Source organism: Euwallacea similis, chromosome 20, assembly GCF_039881205.1.
Source record: "Euwallacea similis isolate ESF13 chromosome 20, ESF131.1, whole genome shotgun sequence".
Taxonomy (NCBI): domain Eukaryota; kingdom Metazoa; phylum Arthropoda; class Insecta; order Coleoptera; family Curculionidae; genus Euwallacea; species Euwallacea similis.
Genome location: NC_089628.1, coordinates 2,158,587 through 2,181,760, shown reverse-complemented (window position 1 = coordinate 2,181,760; position 23,174 = coordinate 2,158,587). Strand labels below are relative to the sequence as shown.

General features: G+C 36.7%; 1 protein-coding gene across 4 annotated transcripts in view; it reads left to right on the top strand.

The window, feature by feature from the left end:
• Positions 1–751: 751 nt before the first annotated feature.
• The window catches only part of LOC136415703 (proton-coupled amino acid transporter-like protein CG1139), a 31,979-nt gene continuing 9,556 nt past the window's right edge, over positions 752–23,174 (top strand). Inside the window, exon 1 of one of the 4 annotated variants that reach the window (XM_066400434.1) lies at positions 752–774. Coding sequence is in view for 2 of the 4 variants with exons in the window: in XM_066400431.1 (XP_066256528.1) it covers positions 16,688–16,735 (48 nt within the window). In the remaining 2 variants the exon portion in view is untranslated. Of the gene's footprint in view, positions 775–5,901; positions 6,238–16,561; positions 16,736–23,174 lie in introns of those variants that run through there. The other 3 variants (XM_066400432.1, XM_066400433.1, XM_066400431.1) reach the window with 3 other exon arrangements.

Below are 23,174 nucleotides of genomic sequence, written 5' to 3'. Positions count from 1 at the left end.
CTTGGGGATCATTTGTTTTAAGGAGAGATTTATAAAATATTTGGGAAACGACTAACCTTTTGCCGACAAGGTGTTATAACTATCTGTCCTGGGTCGATGTCCCCTTTAGCTGCAGGTAGAGCAAAAATTATAGGAGCAAATACACAGTGTTCGAAAAAAGTGTGACGTTCCTAAATTATGTTTTTTTTTTTCGTAGATGTCATAATATTTCTCACTGGGTTCTATGGGTGATTCTGCGTTTTTTGGGACACCCATAATTTTAAAATATGCATAACGCTTATTTCTACATCAAACTTTCGTATGTACCTTTTATTAGCCATAATTGGTAAGGAATTTGGCAGTAAATCATCATTAAGGTCCAACTTTGCCTTTCCAATTTTTTTTCAATTCATACAATTATCATCTTTAAAAACCCATCATTGTCCTTCCAAAGGATAAATAAACCAGTTCGCATCATTTAGAAACATTCTTTGAATCTTCATAACGTGCACTAAAACCTTGACACTCTTACCGCATTGATTTTTCCCTCAATTCAAGTTCGTACTTAATTAGTCGTACTGGCAAGGTAAACACTGGATTTTTTTCTGTTCTTCTAACTGGTTTAGATTAAATTTCTCAGTAAACAATAATCTAATAAGAAAATTGATAATAATACGTGCAGTGCACAACTCGCGGTATTCGTTGGTTGTCTTGTTTTTATAAGATCGGATTTGCGTATTTTATTTCACAATTTGTTTATTTTCTTAATTAGAATCAGATTCCTTTTTACTTCAGGTAAGTACTTTTTTTTATTGAGAATAAGTTACAACTTATACAACTTACTTATAGTAAGTATAAACACCTGCAGTGCGCTCAAATATGTTGGAACGAATTCATTTTTGCACTTATTTTCGGACTTTTTGGACGTTCTTAATTGTTCATTTTTTAAATTAGTGTTTATGTGTACAGGGCGAGCTAAATACAAATTTGGTTAACTCCATTTTTCAATCACCAACTGTTTATCGTACTTTGAAATTCTATTAAAAATTATGATCATAGATGTGGAAAAATCATATATCGTAGATATCTGCCGCTTTTTCAAAAAACATGTTAGCAACTCTAGATACGGAACTAAATAATATAAGGCCCGCATTATTGAAATCCTGCTAAGTTTATCCAGAACCTAAGGTTTCTGTCAATTTAACAATCAAGGCTCCCCATTGACTGGCAATTTTGTTTCTATGTAAACAATCCTCCTGGTAAACTTAACATCATTTCAATAATTTGACCCTATTACCAGTTACATAAATCGATAAATCCGAATTAAAACAATATTATAAGCGTCCGCCCTCTAGCCAACGAACTAGATACTAAACTTAAAGCATCATTTTCATACAAACTTTCATAGCGATCTGGCATCACGGCATTTTATGTTAATAGTCACGCACCGAGATGGCGCTGCGATAGATTGTGTGGTGTATGAAATATAATGCAAGTAAGTCACCACATAGCGTTCGTACCGAAGTCATGAGGGTGTTTTTCCCGCAAACCGAAAAAATAAAACATTTTCCATGCTCTTCACGAATCAAGGAACTCCTCTGAATATGAATTTACGTTAATTTATACGTAGGAATAGATAACAGAGTTCATAATGACTATAGCGTCACCTTTATTTACTGGAAGGTCTGTTATATTTTCTTTACGCAAAGAATTTATATCGTCATATATCTTAATTTGTTACCTGCGCCACTAACCTGGATTCAAACCACTGTACTTTTCACGTTGAATTCGGAAACTGCTGGTTGATCGTCACTTTTAGCGGGACTCAGAGATCTCCAACACGACGTAAGTATTCAATTGTTTTTTCAACTATCATGGTGTCCCATCGCCATCTTCGGCTGGAATGCCAAAGTAATGCAATGTGTAGAGACAATACATAAAACAATTGAATTGTTTTCAACTGTCATGGCGTTCCAGAGCCTTCTTCGGCGAAAATGTCAAAATAGATCAATGTACAGGGACGAAGCCCTGTTTTCGGGGAATTTATATTTAGCGACAACCCGGACAGTGGTTGTGTGGGCGTGTGCTAAACGTTGATCTTAAGGGTTGATTATTTTTGTGGTTCTTAGGGACATGCCTATCGAGGCAGTTTAATTTACCCATAACTTCATGTCTCTTTTGGGTGTTTATCAATTTTACGTGTGGAGCTGTATTGTACCAAGCCCCACCATCAAGTTAGGGAAAGAGCATTCCTCTAAAAATAATTTAAATTATTGGAATCACGCAAATGACTCTCATTACTAAAAATATGATTCATAAAGGTAAGTAATAATTAATATTTTATTATCAAAAGGTGGAATGTGTAGGTGAGATCACTCATCATTTATTAGAACTCGTGTTCTCTGAATGTTTTATTTGTCCCATGATTTAACATGGACGTTGATTAATTCGACAAGTATCATGTTTGCTAAGTTTACATTATTTCAGCTGGGAAAACTCATCAATCAGTCAGCGCAGTCAATGTAATGATCATTCTAGTCAAGACTGACTCGATGCCGATATATCAATTTTCCCAATTTTCACACAAAATACTTCATTAAGCAATCTTTTGGAATTTTTAATACGCTTCGTTTTCCTATCATATTCCATTCTTTATGTATTTTTATGTACATCTAATAAATAATGGCGTCTATTATTAAATCACAATATGGAACTCTTCAACTGGTTGAATCTGGTTTTCGTTCTTGATAATGCCACTTAACTATTCAACCGATTAAACACAGTCATTGAACGGTCTTGGAGAAATCAGAATTTCTAATTCGGTAATATACCGGGTGACACGTCTAGAAATGCGCCGTATGTGATATTATCATGGGCCTCCTTAACAATAAACCATTCAAATTCTAGAAATATTATGGTTAAGAAATTTTAATTATTTAATTACTTATTAATAATTACGCATTTTTTTATGCCGGGGCCACAACTACAGGGTTTTTGGAAGAACGATTAGTAGTGGCATTTATTATTCTAATTTATCATACGTATGCTTCCAGCTCCAAAATATCCGATTCGGTTGGTATGAACATCCGGTGGTTTCTGAAAACCCATATTTTGTGACTGTAGATTCTCCATCTTTCATCGTGGTTTTACTTGATGGTGAAGAAAAAAGAAAGATCTGTATTAAAAAAAAGAGGTTGATGGTGGCTGAGAAAATCCGAAACATCGCATTAAAAATCTGGTAACTTGTAGAAGACGAAAACTGCCAATAAAGAAGCGGGAGTTACTTTTAATCATCTTGTTAAACTAGTTCAGAGTCAAATAAGCCCAATATAAGCTAATATCGTTTTTTCTCAATTATTTCCGGAACCAGTCGGAATTTTCTAAACTTTACACATATGTTGCTGTTCGTATTGATGAGATACTGTTCAGAAAGTTAAGTGAAACGCGTTAAAACATATAGGGTGACCCATCTAACACGTACAGGTTTCAGGGCCGTACCGCCCTGAAAAGATTCTTCACGTTTCATTTTTCACATTCTGTGAATTCATGAAGAAGGAACTTGCTTGAATAAGACCCAACTGCTCCAAAATCTCCACTTTAGATCATTCCAATTTATCTTTCCTTAAGCTCTCATGTGTCACACCCTGTAGGACGATAAATGCGTCTAAACTTTCCATGCATGAAAGACATGTTCGTGCTATATTCGCACAATACAAATCAACAAGCAATTATTGATTTGTCTTGTTGATTTTGTATTTAGATCAAATCGTCAATAGGCATATCGCACCGGATTTAACCGGATTGATTGCAACAATAGCGAAAAAGTCTGGTAAAATACGCTATGGTAAATTCGCATCTGAAAGTAGCAATAATCATCCGGATAAAAGTTGCAGGTAAATGAATGTGAAACAATTTTGCCAATAATTTTATTGACATTAGCTGCGAATTAGTCCGAGTATAGAACTCCTGGAATTGCGTTATTAATCTTGATAATTAAGATCAATGACATTTACATTCGTGATGAAACTTGAACTATCGCTGCATCGTTTTTTGGTAAATAAGGCTGCGATTTTAGGTTTTCCCTAGGCCTAAACTGCCTGGCTTCCTGGGAACAAGCATATTGAAGTAAGAAATTTTTCTGCGACTATTAAGTGCCCTTTTAAGACATTTAACAGGAAAATGATTCTATATACTGGGTGTTCAAATGACCCCTCAGCGAGCTCGCGGGAAGCTGAAACATAACGAGCGTTCCAACAAAAAACTAGTTTCCCATCGATAGCCAGCTATAGGATGTTCAAAATTCCCATTTTTGTTAAGCTTTTGCTCAAAATATTTGGCTTAATTTCTGGCTGCAGGTGATCCTTTAGGATCTGCACAGATGGACGCTCTGTCCCCTGCTCTACGGGGCCCAACCTTCTCTATACCGGGTGTTCGTTACAAAATTGAATACCTTCAAATCAAAAATCGTTCCAGGTCCCAATCCATCTGATTCCCATGCTATTTTGCTGTATTTATTTTTATATTAGCCTAATATACGAATATTTATCTCAAATAATTTATCACTTTCTACACTTGTTTACTATGAAATGTCTGACGAAAACTCAAAGTCACTGACCCCCGCCAGTTTTAAATAGCACATCTTTCTAACCTGCAAACACAGAAATGCGAAAACCTTGCATAAATCACCTGCCTATTCCTATGCTACTCCTAACAGGTTATAGTTATACGGTGGATAACTGCTGTTTAGATTTGATATAAACTTTTAAGTTTTGGGAATCACGCCTGCCACCCAGCGAAGAAACCTGTTTTTGCTCGAGAAGACGGAAATCTTCAAAAGGCAGAAGGCCGTTTAGTTGTCACTCGTAGATGGCTCGACCTTTGAGATAACCACCCCCTTTCTTCACCCCCGCCCCGGAACGGCCTTGACGGCATTACTTCGCGGCGCACACTCGCTTATCTTCCCCTCCCATTCCTTCCCCCCTCCTTTCTTCACCCGTTTCCTTTCCATAATCTGCTTCACCATCTTTTTAATCGCCACCCGCTTCATCTCTCATACTCCGTAAGGTTTTCCCTCTCGTTTTGCCCTTACTCTCAATTCACTCGCTCTCCTTCTCTTCCGCTGCATTTCCTGTTTAAAACACATTAGGAGAGTATGCTCTGGAGTGTCTTCACATCTCTTCTGGCAACACCGGCAACGGTTTTCACTTTTCGTCCCAATTCTGCACAGATATATACCGAAGACTCCGAGTGCCTTGGGCACATCTGGCACAGTGCCGCAGGACTGCAGTGTTGATTCCTGGGGTATGCCGCATGTCATCATTTCATTTTTCATCATTTCATCGTCATTTTTCCTCGTTAAGTCGTAATAGCCTGAACTGACCTTTTTTCCTGACGAGATGAAATCTCTCAGCACACCTGGAGTGGTCTTCCGGTGACCGGGGAGGGTGGGCTTCAAGTACTCTCCCCCATTTCGCACATCCGAAAAGCCAGATTCGATGCAGGGGACAGTAGCCCAGGACTGCCCTGAACTAACCAGAGTTAGACACCTTAAGTTTAGCAGGTAGACAGTTTTTTTGAATTCCTCCGACAGCCATCGAAAATGAGACATTCTTGAACTCCAATCTGCGCCGCTCTGCTCCAATTTAACCGACCTCGTGTCTTTTATGGCCCCCATCGCTGAGCTCCAGAAACGGACCCCCTGTGTAATCACTAAAATACGACAACTGCAAGGAAAATCACCACGAATTTAATTAATTGATGATCTTCCCATGAAATACTTGCGCCTATTGCCAAAGCAGTCACAGAGCCCCATAATGATATTGCATAAACGCCTTTACGTTCTAAACATTGCAAATAAAAATCGAATTCTAATATTAGATTGGGCCAGATTTCAAAATAATCCCGACGCTGGACATTTCTAATTTAAATTTAGTCCTGTGCAGTCTTCTTCAACGGCGGATTCTCACAACTTCAAACGGGCGAAATGCACGAGTCCGCAATTTCCAACAGTTGAGTTTCCGCGCTTTTCCGACCTCCTCATGTTTTCCTTTTTCATGTTTTCCTTCCCATAGTTTGGTCCCTATTTCGTGCTTGATGTATAGGAGTATTTTCCGAGTGGAACTTCTTGAAGTGAAGTGATTTTGTGTTTCTTGGTGGGAAAGACTGGAATACTGCGAGTCGCAATGGAGCTCTGCGAAATGCCTAGAAAAAAGGTAATAGGCCTGTGTGAAGGAAGTTTTCGTAACAGCATTAAAACACGTGAGTGTTTTCATTGAAAAATTTGGCTTGATGCTATATTGTGGACGTGATGGGAATCTGCTAACAATCAAACGGCCTATTAACCATTTTCTATGAACAAGTTGCCATATTTAGCTAACTGGCTAATATTCCATTAATCACAAATCAATAAGCGTCAAGTAAATTGAGCCATTGAAATGGGAATCGTTTATTTACATCAATTACTTTAATAAATTGACTTAGGGATTCACACTTTTCACACCAATAAGACAAATGAATAAACTTCGAAAACAGGGTTGTAAATTGTCCGCCCGAGAAACAATGTTTCTCGTGTCCGAGCATTTGCCTGGTAAATCACCGGTTACTATTGAACATTTTTAATTTCAATTTTTTATAGTTTTAATCTATTTTCTCTTTCTGAGTACCTTTCTCGGTCAATAATGGAGATCTCCCATAAAAAAGGAGCATATCGCAATGGTACCAATAAATAGGCTGGTGGGCATACACTCATCCACACTTCTGCGCATTTCTTTAAATTGTGTTCAGTCGCCGATTCTTGGAATCAGCAGGGATTTGTTTTGACCGCCTTGACCTACCCAAATTGACCCACTTCGAGGAACCTGCCCTATTTATCCCCATTGTGAGGACATTGTACCTAACGTGAAATGTACTCCCTGGTTAGTTTAGGTTAGCTCGGGTTAAATCGGGTTAGGTTCACGACTAAAAATTGATTTCAATTATCTGGTGATGTTATCAGTACAAAACTATGTTTTAACCAAGGTTAATAACCGTTATCTCTCCGGATTTAAGTGCATCCGAAAGTATACGCATCACCTTGTAAATAGTTTAGATTAGTTTATTGACTACTTGCCTTATTCTCACATAAACCGATAGAAATAAAACATCTTGAATCTCCTCAAAACCTTGATACTGGAGCATTTGTCAAGGTGACCCCAGAGAAATCCATCGTTTCCTGCTAGTTTCCACGTGAAGGAGTTCGAGTGGTATCGCGTTGTGTGACCTCTCAAGGGCTTTTGATCGTGTTTTCCGAACGCAAAACAATAAACCTATTTTCAAAATTTCGGGAGCCCCAGAAAACGAAAAAAAATTAGATAAGAAAACCGATTTCCCAAGAAAAAATTGTAGAAAATTTCAGGAAGAGACTCTGGATGGGAAGAACCGATCTGAATAAATTGGAACTTATCTGATTTTTTTAAGGTAAAGAACTAAAATTCTAGAGGCTTTCTGGGGGATAATCTGCGCGTTAAAAACTGGCGGAGAGGGCTTTAATTATCAGGGGTACTGTAACGAGTACAATAAAATTATCGATAGTTTTCGAGGTAAAAAAGAGCACGCTGTGCATGAGTTCCTTTTTCAGTTTAATGATAATATTATTTAGTCACGGAAACAATGGGCTAATTTCGTTCAGCAGGCCATAAGTCCTTTGTTGGGAGAGATAGAGAAACCTAATTGATAGAAAAAATGTGTCCCTAATGAGACCTAAACTGCAACATTTCTAACCGTTAAAATGATCCACAGAGCGCTTCAAAATCGAGGAAAAAACATTGTACGTTTGTCTCCTCCGACAATTGATATAAATTGAGATATTTTTGGACATCGTGTTAAACTGATATTATTGAAAACTAATGCGAGCAAGTGGGTAAGTGGAGGGGCCATTAATACAATATCAATCTCGATATCAGGTAAACAAGAATTAAAACGTAATAAAAAGTTATCTATGAGAGCAAAAACTACCTATCTACCGGACATAATTGTTTCATAACAGCATCTGCCGCTGATTATCAAACGATAAATATCCTTTATGCCGGAAAAACTGGTGTTCATCTTATTTACAGACTCAATATTACGCGAATTGCATCAAACGAAAACGGGAAATTGCCCGAGAAGTTTATGGAGCCAAACTGAGCCAAAATGGTAGTCAGAGCCCATTTCTCCAAAATTGATTTCGTTTCGGTCGAATGAGACTTCTTCCCGTGGATGGGGCCAGTTTCACGTCAGTCCTTATTAAATCAATACTTCCAAACACCCCGTACATAGTCCCTCGACGCGTCGCATGTCTGGACCAATTGAACTCCGAAAAGCTCAACCAAAAAATGATCAACAAATGGCCCACTAAAACCAGCGATAAATCACCATTTGTCATTCATATAACCAATAATTGGTCGTAATATAACAGTGCTAAAAATATACCAGTCCCAGCTTGATGGTAGTCCTAATCATTGCGGTTAATTTAAAATTCTTGACACGTCACCGTGATCATTTAGAAATTTATTTCTATTAAGTGATGTTGATGGGGCCCAAGGAGAAATGCGACGATATATATTGGCCACAACAGGATGCAAAAAATTATGCCGTGATGGTTTTGCTGGTGATAATGGCCCGATTTTTTGGGACTGACCATATGTCAGGGCCAAGTGCCGCTTGGGAGGTCCCAGATTTGGAGATAAGAACTGAGAGAAAAACGCCTTTTAGAGGGTCCCTGTATTTTCGAAGACGAGCTTACGACGATTTAACACAGACCTCGCCAAGGCCTTTCGTGATCCATGATTTTTTTCGTTTGACGATGATTGATCGATTGATAAATTTGTCCTGATTGTCTAGAAGACGCGCTGTTTGACATGAAGACGAACGGGCCTATTTAGGGAAACTGTCTTCGACCACATTCGATTAGGGACCGTAAAAGGCGAAACATGATGTTGACGTGTGATATGTACATTAGAAGGTGTGCAATCAATCAATATTTGTTTGATTTTTCATTTTTATCTCGCCTAAACCGGTAGGAGATCAAACGCAGTTACAGATTCTACGGTTACATTCGCAAATAGATCCGCGATATCAGCAAACCTTTAGATCACAATTAATTATCTTTCTAATTAGAATTCGCCGCTTATCAAAAAGACAATTTATTGCCCAAAATGCACAAATAAAGTGCACGAGCTTCACTTCGAAATTTTGGGATATTGCCAGAATTTGAATGCACGTGGCTGCTTTTATTCACATCCACAGTTAAATTTATGTTTCTATTTATTTCAAAGTTTTGTTCCTATCTTGCAGATCGATATTAGAAATGCCATCTAAACCACCTTTTACGCCCGCGGCTGAGGTAGCAATCAGAGCGGGCGTAATACTCTATTACCTACCAAGATGGGAAACGTCTGTTTCGGTCTACTCGCGAGATCTCCAGAGATCGAGAGATCGCGAGAGAATAGTTTACGGAGGCAGCTCGAGCTTAGCTGTAATCTCGAGACAGCAAGAAAACAAATGTTTCATTCTGCTGTCGAGAGATTTAATAGTTCGCCGAGACGGGAGCTGCAAATCCTCAAAATTGAGAATCTAGGTTTTTACAGGGTGAAACTACAAAATAATATTCCTTAAAAAGCACCACATTCCCCTGGTACGATGCGTGAAAGTTCCAGTTTTTACCATCTTTTACGCAACTTTGCCACAGTATTTTAGATTGAAAAAATGGGAAACAGAGCTGAAAGCCAGAAAACAACATTATTTCTGAAAATAGTCGGGTCTAAGGCGCCCTCCGAGGGTGACTTACTCATCACGTGTCTCAACAAACCCACGAAATTCCTCCTCGAAAATTCAACCAAAACATTTCCCCTGAAAGTTGCTCTGAAATTCAAATTCCCATTTTCGTTGCTGAAAGGTCGAAGGTCGCGTGCAGTCTGGATTAGAAAAGAATGATACAGTTTCCAGACTTGTCGACGCCCTTTCCGTGACGTCAGCATAACTGTCTCCAAATGGGGGGGAAAAACAAGGAAAATCATCAAAAGCCGCAATCGAAAGTGAACAGCAGAGAACTATTGGGCAAAGTAGGACAGGAAATTTAGGTTGACTAGTATAACTTATGATTAAAGTAAGTGAATTAGCTTTTGCTCAAGTTATCAGTGACTTACAGTAAAGAGCTTTTTTCTAGCGATAAATAGGTATGAACACTTTCAAATAGGCGCTTTTTCCCCCTTCTCCACCGCAATTCCTATTTTTACTATAATTTACATTTATTCCAGTGCAAAATTGTAATATCTAAGATCAACACGGTCGACTACACTAGTCTTCATATTATTGGCACAAATGTCTGATATTCTGATTCTAATCAGTTGCTGTTACTAACTCTTGAACATACATGGATATCTCTTTATTTGAAGTGCCTGTTGTTTTTCCTCATTGTTATTATATCTTTATTAGAACATTTCGTGGTGCAGTAGTCCAACAACTTATCTGGTAGTGATTAGTTGCACTCACGAGTTGCTACTCTCCACGCAATATAACTCCTACCACTCGTGTTTGATTCCTGTAAAATCACGAGAAAACCTCCTAAATTGCTGATGTAAGTACCCAGACTTATCATTACTATAAGTGAAGATTTTAACAAACAATCTTGCGGTTTGGAAAACACCAAAAAGTTGGCAGAACCGTTGGCCTTGCCACGTTTCCTGTTGTTTACGTGTAGAAAATTAGCAAAATTGCGTGATAATTGAAATTTGCAAAAAAACAATCAGCCAGTGCTTACAACTATCTGTAGTCTTTTAATTTTAACCATCAGTCTATTATCAGATTTTTTGCTAGTCAGCACAAATTGGTCTGCACATGATGTATGTACATCACTTTATGTTCATGATTCATGACATTCGTCTTTATTTTTTCTGCAAATACGCTGTGTAAAGTTATTTATTGATTATCACCCGTCGACGTGATTTTGTGACTGGGTTTTCCTAATTTGACTCCCATTTTTCTCATCTCGCAAATTGCGCAAAAAATTGTTGTAGTCCAAAAGTGTGCTTTCCTGGCATCCGGAATGGAGTTTAGTACCGATTTTACAATTATATTCATTTTTTCTTAACTTTATTGAACGCTAAAGTTGAACACGTTTTTAAAAATTTTTAAATGTCAAATAAATTAAAAAAAACGTGCTAAATTTATATTTTCAAATATAAAAAAGAAGTAAATTAAAAATGAATTTTTTAAGAAAAAGCTTTTAAACTTGATTAATTTCTCACCGATGACTCTAAATTGGCCATTTTACGCCCTAATTTACGTTTACTCAAATTTGCCACAAACTGAAGTTAACCGATTTCTGCACCGCGCCCTTCAAATAGTGTTAATTTGTACAATTTTCATGGGGCAGTTTAAGGTGTTCTTAAAAAATCAATTCAGAGACATCTTCCATTCAAGTATTGAGATCTACACCTACGAGTCGTCTTTTGAGATATTTTCCGAGCTTTAGTGTTCATCAGTGGTCAACAGACCTCTTATAGGTCTGCTTCCATTAGCACTTTAAACTTTATTACTTGCACTTTGATGCTTTTTATTAACTATATTTTTAACATCATAACAATTCATAATATGTGTAGATTAAAGCCAAGCCATTCCGTTTAAGTATTCGAGTAAACAAGTCAATATATCAGGGACATTCCCATTAGAAAATACTCTCTAACCGTTTTTTTAATAAACGAAAACAACACTATTTGGTCAATTTATTAAGCTGATATCCATTTATATTTCCTCCAGTTGGTTCTTATGTATTTGCCATCTTGGACACTGGAACAGAGTATGTTCCGGTAGGTCTACTGCCGTCCCACAGTACCAGCATTCTTGCTCCCATAATCCACATTCTTTGCCCTTCATCCATGAGTTGCTCTCTCGCATCCTCTCTTCCGTCCCTTCTCCTTCTACAGATTCCGGCCCTTTCTGCCACCAGAATCTCAACAGGCATAATCCCTCCAGTAACCTGCGCCGTCTTCGCCGTCATGCCACTACTTGCTAGTGTACTCCCATTGCCTCTTTTCTTTGTATCTTCCTCAATTTGTTCTACTATTTATCGTGCTTGATGTCTTCTTTCTACATTAATAAACTTTTTTTCCTCACAAAGTGAAATCTTCCTGAGACATCTAGTGCGATTTTCTGTTTCCCGGGTAGTGTGGGATTTACTTCCAGCACTTTTCCCCCTCACCTTCGGCCTCATTGTGCCCCAATGTGACATGAGCAAAAGTCGCCCCGAGCACTTATGCACTAAAACATCTCGGGTTTTCCTTTTCTCCCATCAGGAACAGTCGCAAAGCATTACTTCTTGGGGGGGATACAGATTTTCCCTTCACGTACATATGTTGCTGCATCTGTGTTTTCCTACGGTTTTCGTCTTTTTTCTCGTTATAGCGTTAATTACGTCGGACACGCCCCTCCACTCTCTTTCTCTCTTCAACAATAAGTTCTCAGTGTTCTCGCTCCTTATCTCGCGATTATTAATGCGGGACTAACCTAAATTAACCAATGGCAAGCGAATCGTTTCTAAGTTGACAAGAATGCCATAAAAGCAAACGGCCGTTGAAACTTGATCCGCACATACACATAAAATATTGAAAAACAAACTTAACAATTTTATCGAAATTAAAATTTGGATGTTCAAAGAGTGTAAACAGACTCTATATCACGTGATGTGTTGCATTGAAATACGATGATCTTAACATCAAAACTCCTGGATTGCAGCCAGGAAAAATGGCGTCGACGCCATTTCCAGCGAGATTCTCCATGCATACGGGCATCGTGACGTCACGGGACGCCCACACGGGAATATAGGTCGGGTACACAGTTTATGTGCATAAATTTATTAAACGCCTTAACCAGGGGTAAAGTTGAATTCTTTATTTTTGATATAGGGAATCCAAATAGTTTTCTTAAGTGCGGAAGGGGTTAGTTTATGCGAAGAAGATCAGCAGTAAATCATTTTTAAATCTTGGAATGTTCTGGTGGAAAATGTTTCTACAGACGTCCAATAGGATATTAAGAGCAAAGAAAAAAAGAGAAAAATGTTCGAAAAGGAAAATAATATGCAAAAAAAAACTTTAAAAAGCAATAAAAACGATCCCCTCATAATATTGCGATTAACGTTAAAAAATTGTCTATCAGTAGTTAAGTTTTTTTTGTTGGAAATTAGATTTTGTTGAGCAGCATCTATTAGATAGAAGAAAACTTCCTCTTGCAAGAACATAATTGCCCTAAAAGAGAGCAAAAAAAAATCTCATTTTAAATGTCGTTATTTATCATTTTTCACAACGTTCGGTAAAATTAAATAAATTCCTTGGGTTAAACTATGGTTTTTAGTTAGCACTTATTATAAATAATGACTGTAACATAAAATGTAAATTAGATATAAAAAATGTGCTGTTTGCTCATTTGCAGATTACATTTATGAGGGCTTCCCGTTATTAAATTTATTTTTATTTGTTTCGTGTCGCTTTGGAAACCGTATTGAAAGTTATACTTGCTTAACGTGAGTTAAGGGCATATTTCTATTGTAAATTAGGTTTGTTGAAATTTCGACTATAATGATCAATTACAAACTAATGGCATTCATTTTTAAATAGACTTTAATGTTTATATTTAGTGTTTGTTTTTATTTGTCAGCTTTCTTTGGTTGAAAACGCGAAATAGCATTTTTTAATTGTTTGTTATTCTGTAGTGTTTTTATTACATACCAACGTTATTTGTCACAATTCTTAATTTCACTTCTGTTTTAGCTGCTCAAGAACGACCAATGCCATGTTTGTCGCAGTTTGACATTTATCAAAGTTTTTACCTTTTTTTTTTTTTAATTTGTCAAACTTGACATTGAATTCGATCTCATAGGTTTAGACAGGCATGTGAGATCCGTTTTGTTCTAGCTTTAGCCGTTAGGAACTTACCGCCCTTGAAAGTGTAAAAAAGGCTTCAATCGTCAATATTTCGGAAAGATTTAACAAACAAAATAGTAATAAGTTAGATCATGCGAATTATACCTAAAGTTTTGAGACGAATCCAAAAGAAAACTATTAAATTTTGAAACTAATAAAAGTTAGTTGGCAAAAGCTGCCATTTGTAATTTATTAACAATAACGTTTACGTCAAAATGTGACAATTTCGCATTTATTTTATTAACTTACGAAAACGTAAACAATCTAAATTTCGTTTGAGCAATGTTAAGTGGTTACTTTTGTCACAAAATCATGCGAAAGGTGAAAGTATAAAACACCTGACTGTATTATCAACTTCCGGATAGCCGCGTGACTAATTACATCACAATAAAAATATTAACCCGATAATTGAAACTCATCATCATATTTATCGTTAGTGTGCAACATACATTTAATGAAGCACTTATTTATATAGGTAAACTTAACTGCTTAAAATCCCGGAATAACACGGTGCATTTTCGAATGTAACCAAGCCTGGAGCGTTCAAATTAGGAATAAATTGAACTGGGATTTTGCCTATCTAGCAGGGTTAAAACTTTCATTTGCCAAACAGTTCGCACTTCGTGTTATAAAAAATTTCATATGAACCTGAAACAAATCCACTAAAAAAGGGCAAAGCGTGTCCACCACGGCCTGAAACAGGATTTTTTATATTTTTGACTAAACTGCAAGACTGAATCTCAACATCATGGTTAATGGGGAAAAAAAGCTGAATGCGAAAACGTGAAAATCTAAGATGGCGCCCGTAAGAAATTAATAAAGTCGATGATGGTTGCCGATAATCGAAACGTGGGATTTAAAATATGACATCGTCACGTGGAAAAGAAAAAGTTGCAATAATGAAGTGCATGACCCCGCGAAATAAGCTGAGGAAAAAATGAAAACGTTTTTCGAAAATTTCGGTCTTTTCGAATATCTCCGAAATGCAGCGGAATTTTTCAAATTTTGAAATGACAAAACTCCAATTGTCTAACTTTAACCTGGTATCTTTTACGGTTACCGAGATCCTGGTGGTTGGGCTTCAGAAACGGATACCCTGTATATGTAATCTTCATTTCGAGTTCCATTCTTCACGTAAAAACCCAAAAAACGTATTGAATTATCGAATTTCCCTGCCCTTGTCTGGTACTGGTATGTATTCAATGGAAAGAGTAGGTATGCTCATATAGCATGTCACACTCCATGTGACCTTGATTGGGTCTCCGACATTCCATCATCAGAACCTTCTATACATATTTCTATTTTCATTATGACTCGCGATAAGCAAGAATAACCAGTTGTAACTGGTTCATACGATAATGGCTAACCTTATCAATCTGATGTAATATTTTATTCCAACAATAAGCAGGTAACGGAAAGAACAACTGCTTAATCGAATCGATTAGCCAGCCAATAAATTCAATAAAGGATACTATAAAATTGTTATGGTCATTGAGTGTAATTAATTGATAGAAGACATTATTAGCGATAAATAAAATGGTCAATAAAAACTGCTAGAAAGTGTTGCTTTAGCAACTTATTTCGCAACAAGAAATGCTGAAACAGGAAGTTTGTTTTGGTAATTAAAAATATACCACAGTATCGGTAAATGAGCCTGCACCTCATATTTTTCCGGGTTTTTCGCGCTCACATGAAGAATCTCGACCCTGTTCTAGGCCGCGCTCAGCAGAGTCAACAGTTATGCAACTGTTGGACTTTCGCTTAATATCTACCCTTCAATAGAATTCCAAATGCACTTAGCGGCTGCGCAACAGTTTTACGACTGTCACTTCCTCTGAATTCAGTCATGTTCCTGTCAATGTTCAATTGCTACAACGAATCGTCCTAGAATATTCCAGACATATTGACCGCGTTAAGTCGAGGCAATGTTAGTACGATTGTTTGATTTACAACAAAAATCAAATGCTTTATTTTTATGTACTTTGAGCACTTAGAATTTGAACCTTTCTTCAGTGTTCCTGTTTGTTGCAGATCAAGCTTAGAAACGTTGCAATATTGAGACTAAATTTCTTCTCATTTTTCTTCAGAACTCAAGTCTTCTTCGCATATGATTACAACCCCTCTGCTTTGGTTCCGGGCGGAACCAAGAATCATTAAAACGCCACTCGAGATTTTTCAGTTCTGGACCAAAACGTCCATTGTCCATCCGAAGGAACCAATTTCATATATTTTCATTTATTTGTTTTTTACTTTATTTTGACAAATAAAGTGACAGCTTGTTGCTTCTTAAATTTCTAACCTCACTGACATGTCTTGTCACTGCATACTAATAAAAAGGCGGCGGGGAATAGGGTCATCATCACATGTTTCCGGTTAAACATGATGTGTGAAGTTAAACAGCCGACTTTTTTCTCTCGAGAGATCTTGTGTTAATCACTAAACCTGCGAATGCATCGAAGCATTTCAGATTTTTTTGCGCATGATTTACCGAATGGGCTATCAAACCTGACGCCAATGCCTGTAAACCTACATATCCATCAAAGTAAATATTGAATTTTTGCGAATATGTACAGAATTTAGGAACTTAGCCACTCAGTTGACAGTGAGGGGGGCTACCCCTTCCATTCTAGCGGTAAAACATCGGTTACAGCGCCGTCCTCGGTGTGCAGCCAAGTTATTTTCGGTCCGACCAACATAGCAGCCGGAACAGTTTTTCCATACAGTCTGTGATTTTGTGATAAATATTTATTTATTTTCTACTTTAAGCCGGAAACATGGTCAAGAGGAACGAATCGACTGTTCCCCTGCATGGGGGCTACAAGGTAATTTTTTTTTTGATCTTAGCGCCATTTGATTGGGGGAATTATGGGTAACTCAACCTGAAATATTGCCAACTGGACAAAAATGAAGCGACGAGTTCAGTGGCGTTCAGTCATTTGTAGGAATTTTCGTTTTCAAACGTGGCACCTTTGAAAGGAGTGTCAAGTCAACTTTTGAGCTTTGACTGACACACTTTCGTAATTATTTGTTTTTGTTTATCATTTTCGCGTCGCGCGGGGTTATTCCAGGTTGAATTGTAAAACATTTGAATTTTTATTTATTTATTTTATTTTTCCCATGCCGTTATCTTGTTTTGCTTTTTTGGTAACTCGTTTGTCGGTTCAGTTATTTGTACGTTCAAAAGAGACGCGTGACTAAATGGCCCTCTACAATCCCCAACAACAGCCATCGCTGTGGCCTTGTGCGGCGTACTTGTAGGAACCACCATATCAATAAGCAATCAATAAACTTCACCATTGAAATTCGAACTTGGGACGGTATCAGTAATTCCGAACGCAAAACTTAATTTTCTATTCTAAGAATAAACAAAAAATAAATTAAATAAATGACGATTGTAGAGCAGTATGTAAAACATGGCACGAATTACATCACAAACGTGCATGTTTACACAAATTGCTTACACCCGAAGTGAGTGTTGAAAGCGCCATTCTGTATATGGAATAATAAACATTTGAACACAAATAAGCCAAACATTTGGGCATGGTCGAAGAATCGTCGGTGACGTCACTCGATGGAAAAGTACTGGGTGAAGTAGACGTTGAACAGACGAGGTGTGTGCGAAGAACAGGACCGTACCCAGGCACAATTGTTTCGTTCCGGTAATCCGTGATTCGGCCATGTTCCATCATTTTATCTGTTATCATTCTTGGTAAACTTATCCATCATTGTTTCCATGAATGAATTATTCGATTACCCCCTGATTAGCGCGCTCTTATCGTTTCTAGAAAAATTCTCTGCTTGCGCCATCGTGTGACACTGTGATTAAGAATTAAAGGGTGTGAAGAATGCAATTATTATTTTCTTACGTCATTATTCGTTCGAGTCACCCTCCTGTTGAGATTCTGAGAACCGTTGACAATAATGATTATGCGGATGCCGAGTGGAAAAGTACTGGGTACGGGCGAACTACCGCGCCTGTGTTCGTCCAGGGACGTACCGAGTCTCCGCGCCATGCTTTACACCAACTTTTGAGCCTCGTTTGGTTTTGTTGACTTTCTTGAATTTTTTTGCTCTTTATTTACTTACATTTTTAAGCCAACGATATCATCAAGCCGCGAAAATATCATGCAAACGTCGATTTTAGCACCGAATTATTTTAAAATTATTATTCATAACGCTGGTCTGACGAAGCGACTAATATACGTAATAGGTTCGCAAATAGTATAAATATTGAAGGCTACTGAGAAATATTTTTTACTTCAAAGGTCATTTTTGACCTACTACAAGTCAATTTTGTTGGACTTAAATAAACAATTATTAATATTACCATTCGATTTGTTATTAAATTCGAATTAAAATTGAGGGTTGAGAATTCCGTTCAACGTAGAAATTAACCGAGAGAAGGTTAAAAAAACGTGCTATTAAACGCTTTTTACTTGTTCACAAGTTTTTCGGATCAATATTTTATAGCGATTTAAATTTCAACATTTTACAGTTTTTATCTTGTTTCTTATCTTGTTCCTTTTAATGAGTCTCGCACATGGAACGTTTTTCTAATACGTTGCCCCGCAGCTGCCACCAAGCTTCTATCAGTCCTCGTGCTTAAATTGAAGCTTTAAACACCGGGTTTACGTAATTTTCGAAAATGATTTTCGGTCAATTTGGCACGCCGGAAACCCGTCTTTACGCGCAGAACACCCTATATATTGAATTGTATTGGTTTTATGAATCCTTTACTCGTGAAGGTTAATGATACACATTAATGGTTAAGGTACAGGAAGTGTTCGAAATTAGACTCAAAAACCTCTTTTATTCATTTTAATTTCGAAAATGTAAAGTTTTGCGGTGTCCAATTGTGTCCATTTAAATCAGTTATTTGTGGCCCGAGAGGATGATATGTGAGATAAAAAATCACAAATCACAAATCACAAAAAAAAACCGCAAACAAATATATTTTTATAAGTAACTGCAAATTAATAATATACAGGATGTTAGATGGCAAAAATCGAATTTTCTGTGACATTAATTTTCCATTTTTCTTCATGATATTTTTTCTGAACTGCGTCTCTGCTGAATGATGGCATGTAGGCGTAATATGATTTTAATTGAGCCACAAAATAATAAATCCAATAATTATCGGGGATTCCAACGAACACGGAAGCTTTTTTCACGCATTTAGAAAGTTTTATAGAAATTTAATAATAAAAAATCGAGTAATAAAGAAATGGGTTTTTTAAAAATTAGGCGTTAGCGTTGACCTTAAAGTTGATGCTGAAAGTGATATTGCCTGAGTGGAACCCATAAGAAAAAACGAATTAGTCCGAACGAACTTGAAACCTAAAAACCGTATTAACCCGAAGTCTGAAAAAGCCGAATTAGATCGAATTATTCCGAAAAAAAACGAAATTAGAGGGAAAAATAAAACCAAAATATTTCTTAAACCGTTGAGAATTCGGCTCTTATTTATACGACTTTTTTGTTGAAAATGAGTTGCGTAATCCCCTATAAAAGTGTCCTTCTCTAGTCATGAAACACTCTGTATAACAGAGCTAGTTTTGCGCTTTTCACTCGCTATAGGTACCAAATAAAAAATGAGCACTTTTCATACCAAAACAATCAAATTTGCTCGTTGGATACCTATAAAACCTTAACCTATTTAATTTTCTGTTATCTGCCTCATTAGATTAATCCACAGATAACGCGGCCACGCGAAAATCAATTTATTCTTCGTCACGTGTATGAATCCTAAATTGGTAATCTAATAGCTTACCCGATTCCTATATCTTCACGACTTATAACTGCTCATTGCTTTTCATAACAATTATATCATCATTGACGTCATTTATGAGCGAAGTCATAAAACTAGTGACGCCTCTTTGAGCCTAAGCCAAACTCTTTGCATGCTGCCAAAATATATGAAATACATTCAAGTGGGACGTAAATTAGAAGTTTACTAAGGATGAAATCGCAATTCCGATTAAAGCAAACCTATGATGCTGAACTTTGACGCATATTTTGGCATGAATATCTGTTTCCATACTCATTAGTATCTTATTTGCCTAAATAATGATTCACGACATAGAGTACATATTTTTCGAACTGAAAGTTCATTTGACGTTCAAGAATGACGTCTTTCGTTTATTTATTTATTTTTATATATTTTTTTAATTTTTGTTGTCGAAATTTGCCAATAATCACCAAACTTATATTTTTTTTTGTATTTTTTAAAAACATTTTTTGGCACCATTCGTCCGAGGACGAATAACAGTACCCATTTATAGGTAGATTTGTGTTCATATAGGGAATAACCCAAAGCTTCTCCGACACGCGGCCTGCGGTTCCTATAGGCTTGATAACTTGATAATTAGTAGCTATTTCCAAAAATTACCTCATACAGGGCGTTATGTATAAAGGACGTTTAGTGTCATGAAATAGTTTTCCAAAGGTTAGGAAATTACTTCAATTAAAGATTTCGAGGTAAAACGCACCGAAAGCTTGCACCTAACCGATTTTACGAAAAAGCTAATAAATCACTAATAAATTAAATTTAAAAAAATATATAATGAGTTTTTGCATCCCAAACTCAGTTACTACCAAGTTACCGAAAATGACGAAGAAATCTATAGGAACGTGCATTAGGGAAATATACCGTGTGACCGGTACACTACAGATAGACAGGGATTGCACACTTATACCTGGCGTTACATAGAAAAAAATTAGACTTTTACCACACGTCGAATCGAATTCTCACATTGTTTTCTGCATTGACCAAATTTTACCAGTAATTTACCGGTAAAACATTCGGTAAGCTCATATATTTTTCCTTGCTCGAACATTTTACGTAGGCTGCAGAGTAAAAACGTTCTCCCGCTGGTATGTACCATCTCATAAAATAAGATCGAGAACCCTCCATCTGTCCATATGCATTAATGATATATAGACGCATGAATGGGGCTCAACCTTGGACTTCTTGATGTGCACCTGGTATAACTGAACGTTATGCTAATACGCTGCTTTTGCAATGCTACTGTCTTAGTACGGCCCTGTGTTGGGCTATAAATAACTCGCAGATTTAAGAATAGGAGTCACCTAACCAGGTTGTTACGTTTAGAACTATTGTTTTAGACAATGTCTAAGGTTCTACTTTTTCAGCACTGTTTAAAGCATTTTGTTTCGAACAAAATCAACGAAGTGTTGTTATAAACAACTATGTTATTTTCGTAAAGAAATTTATTCGGAGAACATATGTTAGGGGTTATTCATCCTGAAGTAGGACAGTTTGACAATAGTCCAATTGGCAAATTACCGCAAAAATACTTGATCAACATGTATATGACATATTAAACTTTGTGGGAAGATTTTTTAGTTTGACCATCAACTTCAATAATGACAGAATGAGTGGCATGTGTGACATAAATGGCAGAATGAGTGACATATGTCATTCAAATGACGGTTAACACTTTTGACACACAAAATGAAATTGGCCTGTAATTTACCCTTTAAAATTGGCTATTGGTAATTTGCTGGTCAAATTTTTCGGCGTTGTAAAATAACACATATTTTCTTGCCCGGAGATTTTGCGACTATTTCCCGAAGACATATTTTTTAATTTAAATGTTAAATTTTTTAACTGCGCACCTAACCGTGTTTAATTTGAAACTGATCAGCCTTGAATGACTCGATCACTGTCTCAAGAACAGTAGGTATAAATTGTAATGACCTTTGCCTACGGGCGTTAGAGGCGTATGAATTTCCTGTTCCATTTTGTACTTCCTGATAAGAAGTCAAGAACCTTTACCATATTTTAAAGTGAGAAAAACATTATTGGCCAAAGAAAACTTGGAAGCATCTACTTTTTCCGTGACGTAGATGCAAATTTAAGTACAAAAACTGCTCTACCTTCCCCTGTTGCGAGGCGTCTATCCACCTATCTCTAACGTTGTCACAAAACCCATTTCCTCATTAAATTCGCCCGAATTGTCCATTTTTCTATAAGAGAAACTCCACTTGTCCAATGAATAAGTATTATATGTAAATTTGATGGTGTCGACACTCTCTGACGTAAAAATTAACATACATTAACAATGCAAAAGTAGGTGTGAATGTGAGTTTTGAGACTGAAAACCAGTTTCAGTTTATTTGGTGGGTTTATTAACTTGTGCAAACTAAATTGAATTTCTATAAATGTTTGAATTGTGGACCTCTACACCATACACTTGGAAAATCCGAGGATTGCAGCTTCAAGTCCAAAAGCTTTAATGCGCATTTCGCGGTCTAATAACTAAACTTAAGAATTCCCCTGGTTTACATAGTTTGACCAATAAAATTTCTTTATCGGTTTAAGAACCATAACTTCATATTTACAAGACGAAAAACCCGTCTGAAATTTTCGAAATACGGAGTGAATCATTTTCTAAGTAAATAATTCCGGTCTATAACAATCAAATAGGAATATAGCTTAAGTAATCCGACTTACTTAACTTAGACCTTATCTTGTGCAAACAATGATTGCAAAATTATTTAGTACATGGCTTTTCAGGAAACATGACTTTAAAGAAGAGGATGTGAACTAATCATATCAAAATAATGCGGGATTCATTAGTGCTGCCTTAGATTTTTGCGATTTCGTATCACGAGGCAAATGCTTTATGCATACTTTTAATGCTTTAAATGTTGATTTCCAGAAGCTGAGGATTATTTAGATGTCCAATATAATTTTTATGAGCTTAATAAAAGCAATTTTTAATTACCACACCATTTGACTGAGATCGCGTTTTTGTCATAAAATTTATTTCCTTCACGAGTTTTGAGGAAAGATGAGGATTGAGGGGGAAGTGCGTTAATAGCATCAAGATGATATAAAGTTTTCCAGTGCCATCTTAAATTTTTGTGATTTTATGTTATGGCACAAGCGCTTCATACACCTTTTTGATCAGCTTTAATAGTGCTTTTCAGAAATTTGCGATCATTAAAAGCCCGAATAAATGTTTGCAAGCCGTTTTAAAGCAATTTTCAATTGCCAGTCCAATTGACTGATGTTCTTATTTTTAGAAATTTCGGTCACTTAAATTTTGCTATATTATGCACGTGATGTTATGCAGTTGAACGTAAGTTTCCTTGATTAGATTTAGTTTCATAACACAAACAAGGACTATGATCAAGTATATTTATGTGGGTACCGTAATTTTCGTGTTTTCCTCTTCTCGTGCGTTGTAATTTTTTTATTTTTGATTGATTCGTTTTCTTGAAATGTTTTTTGAC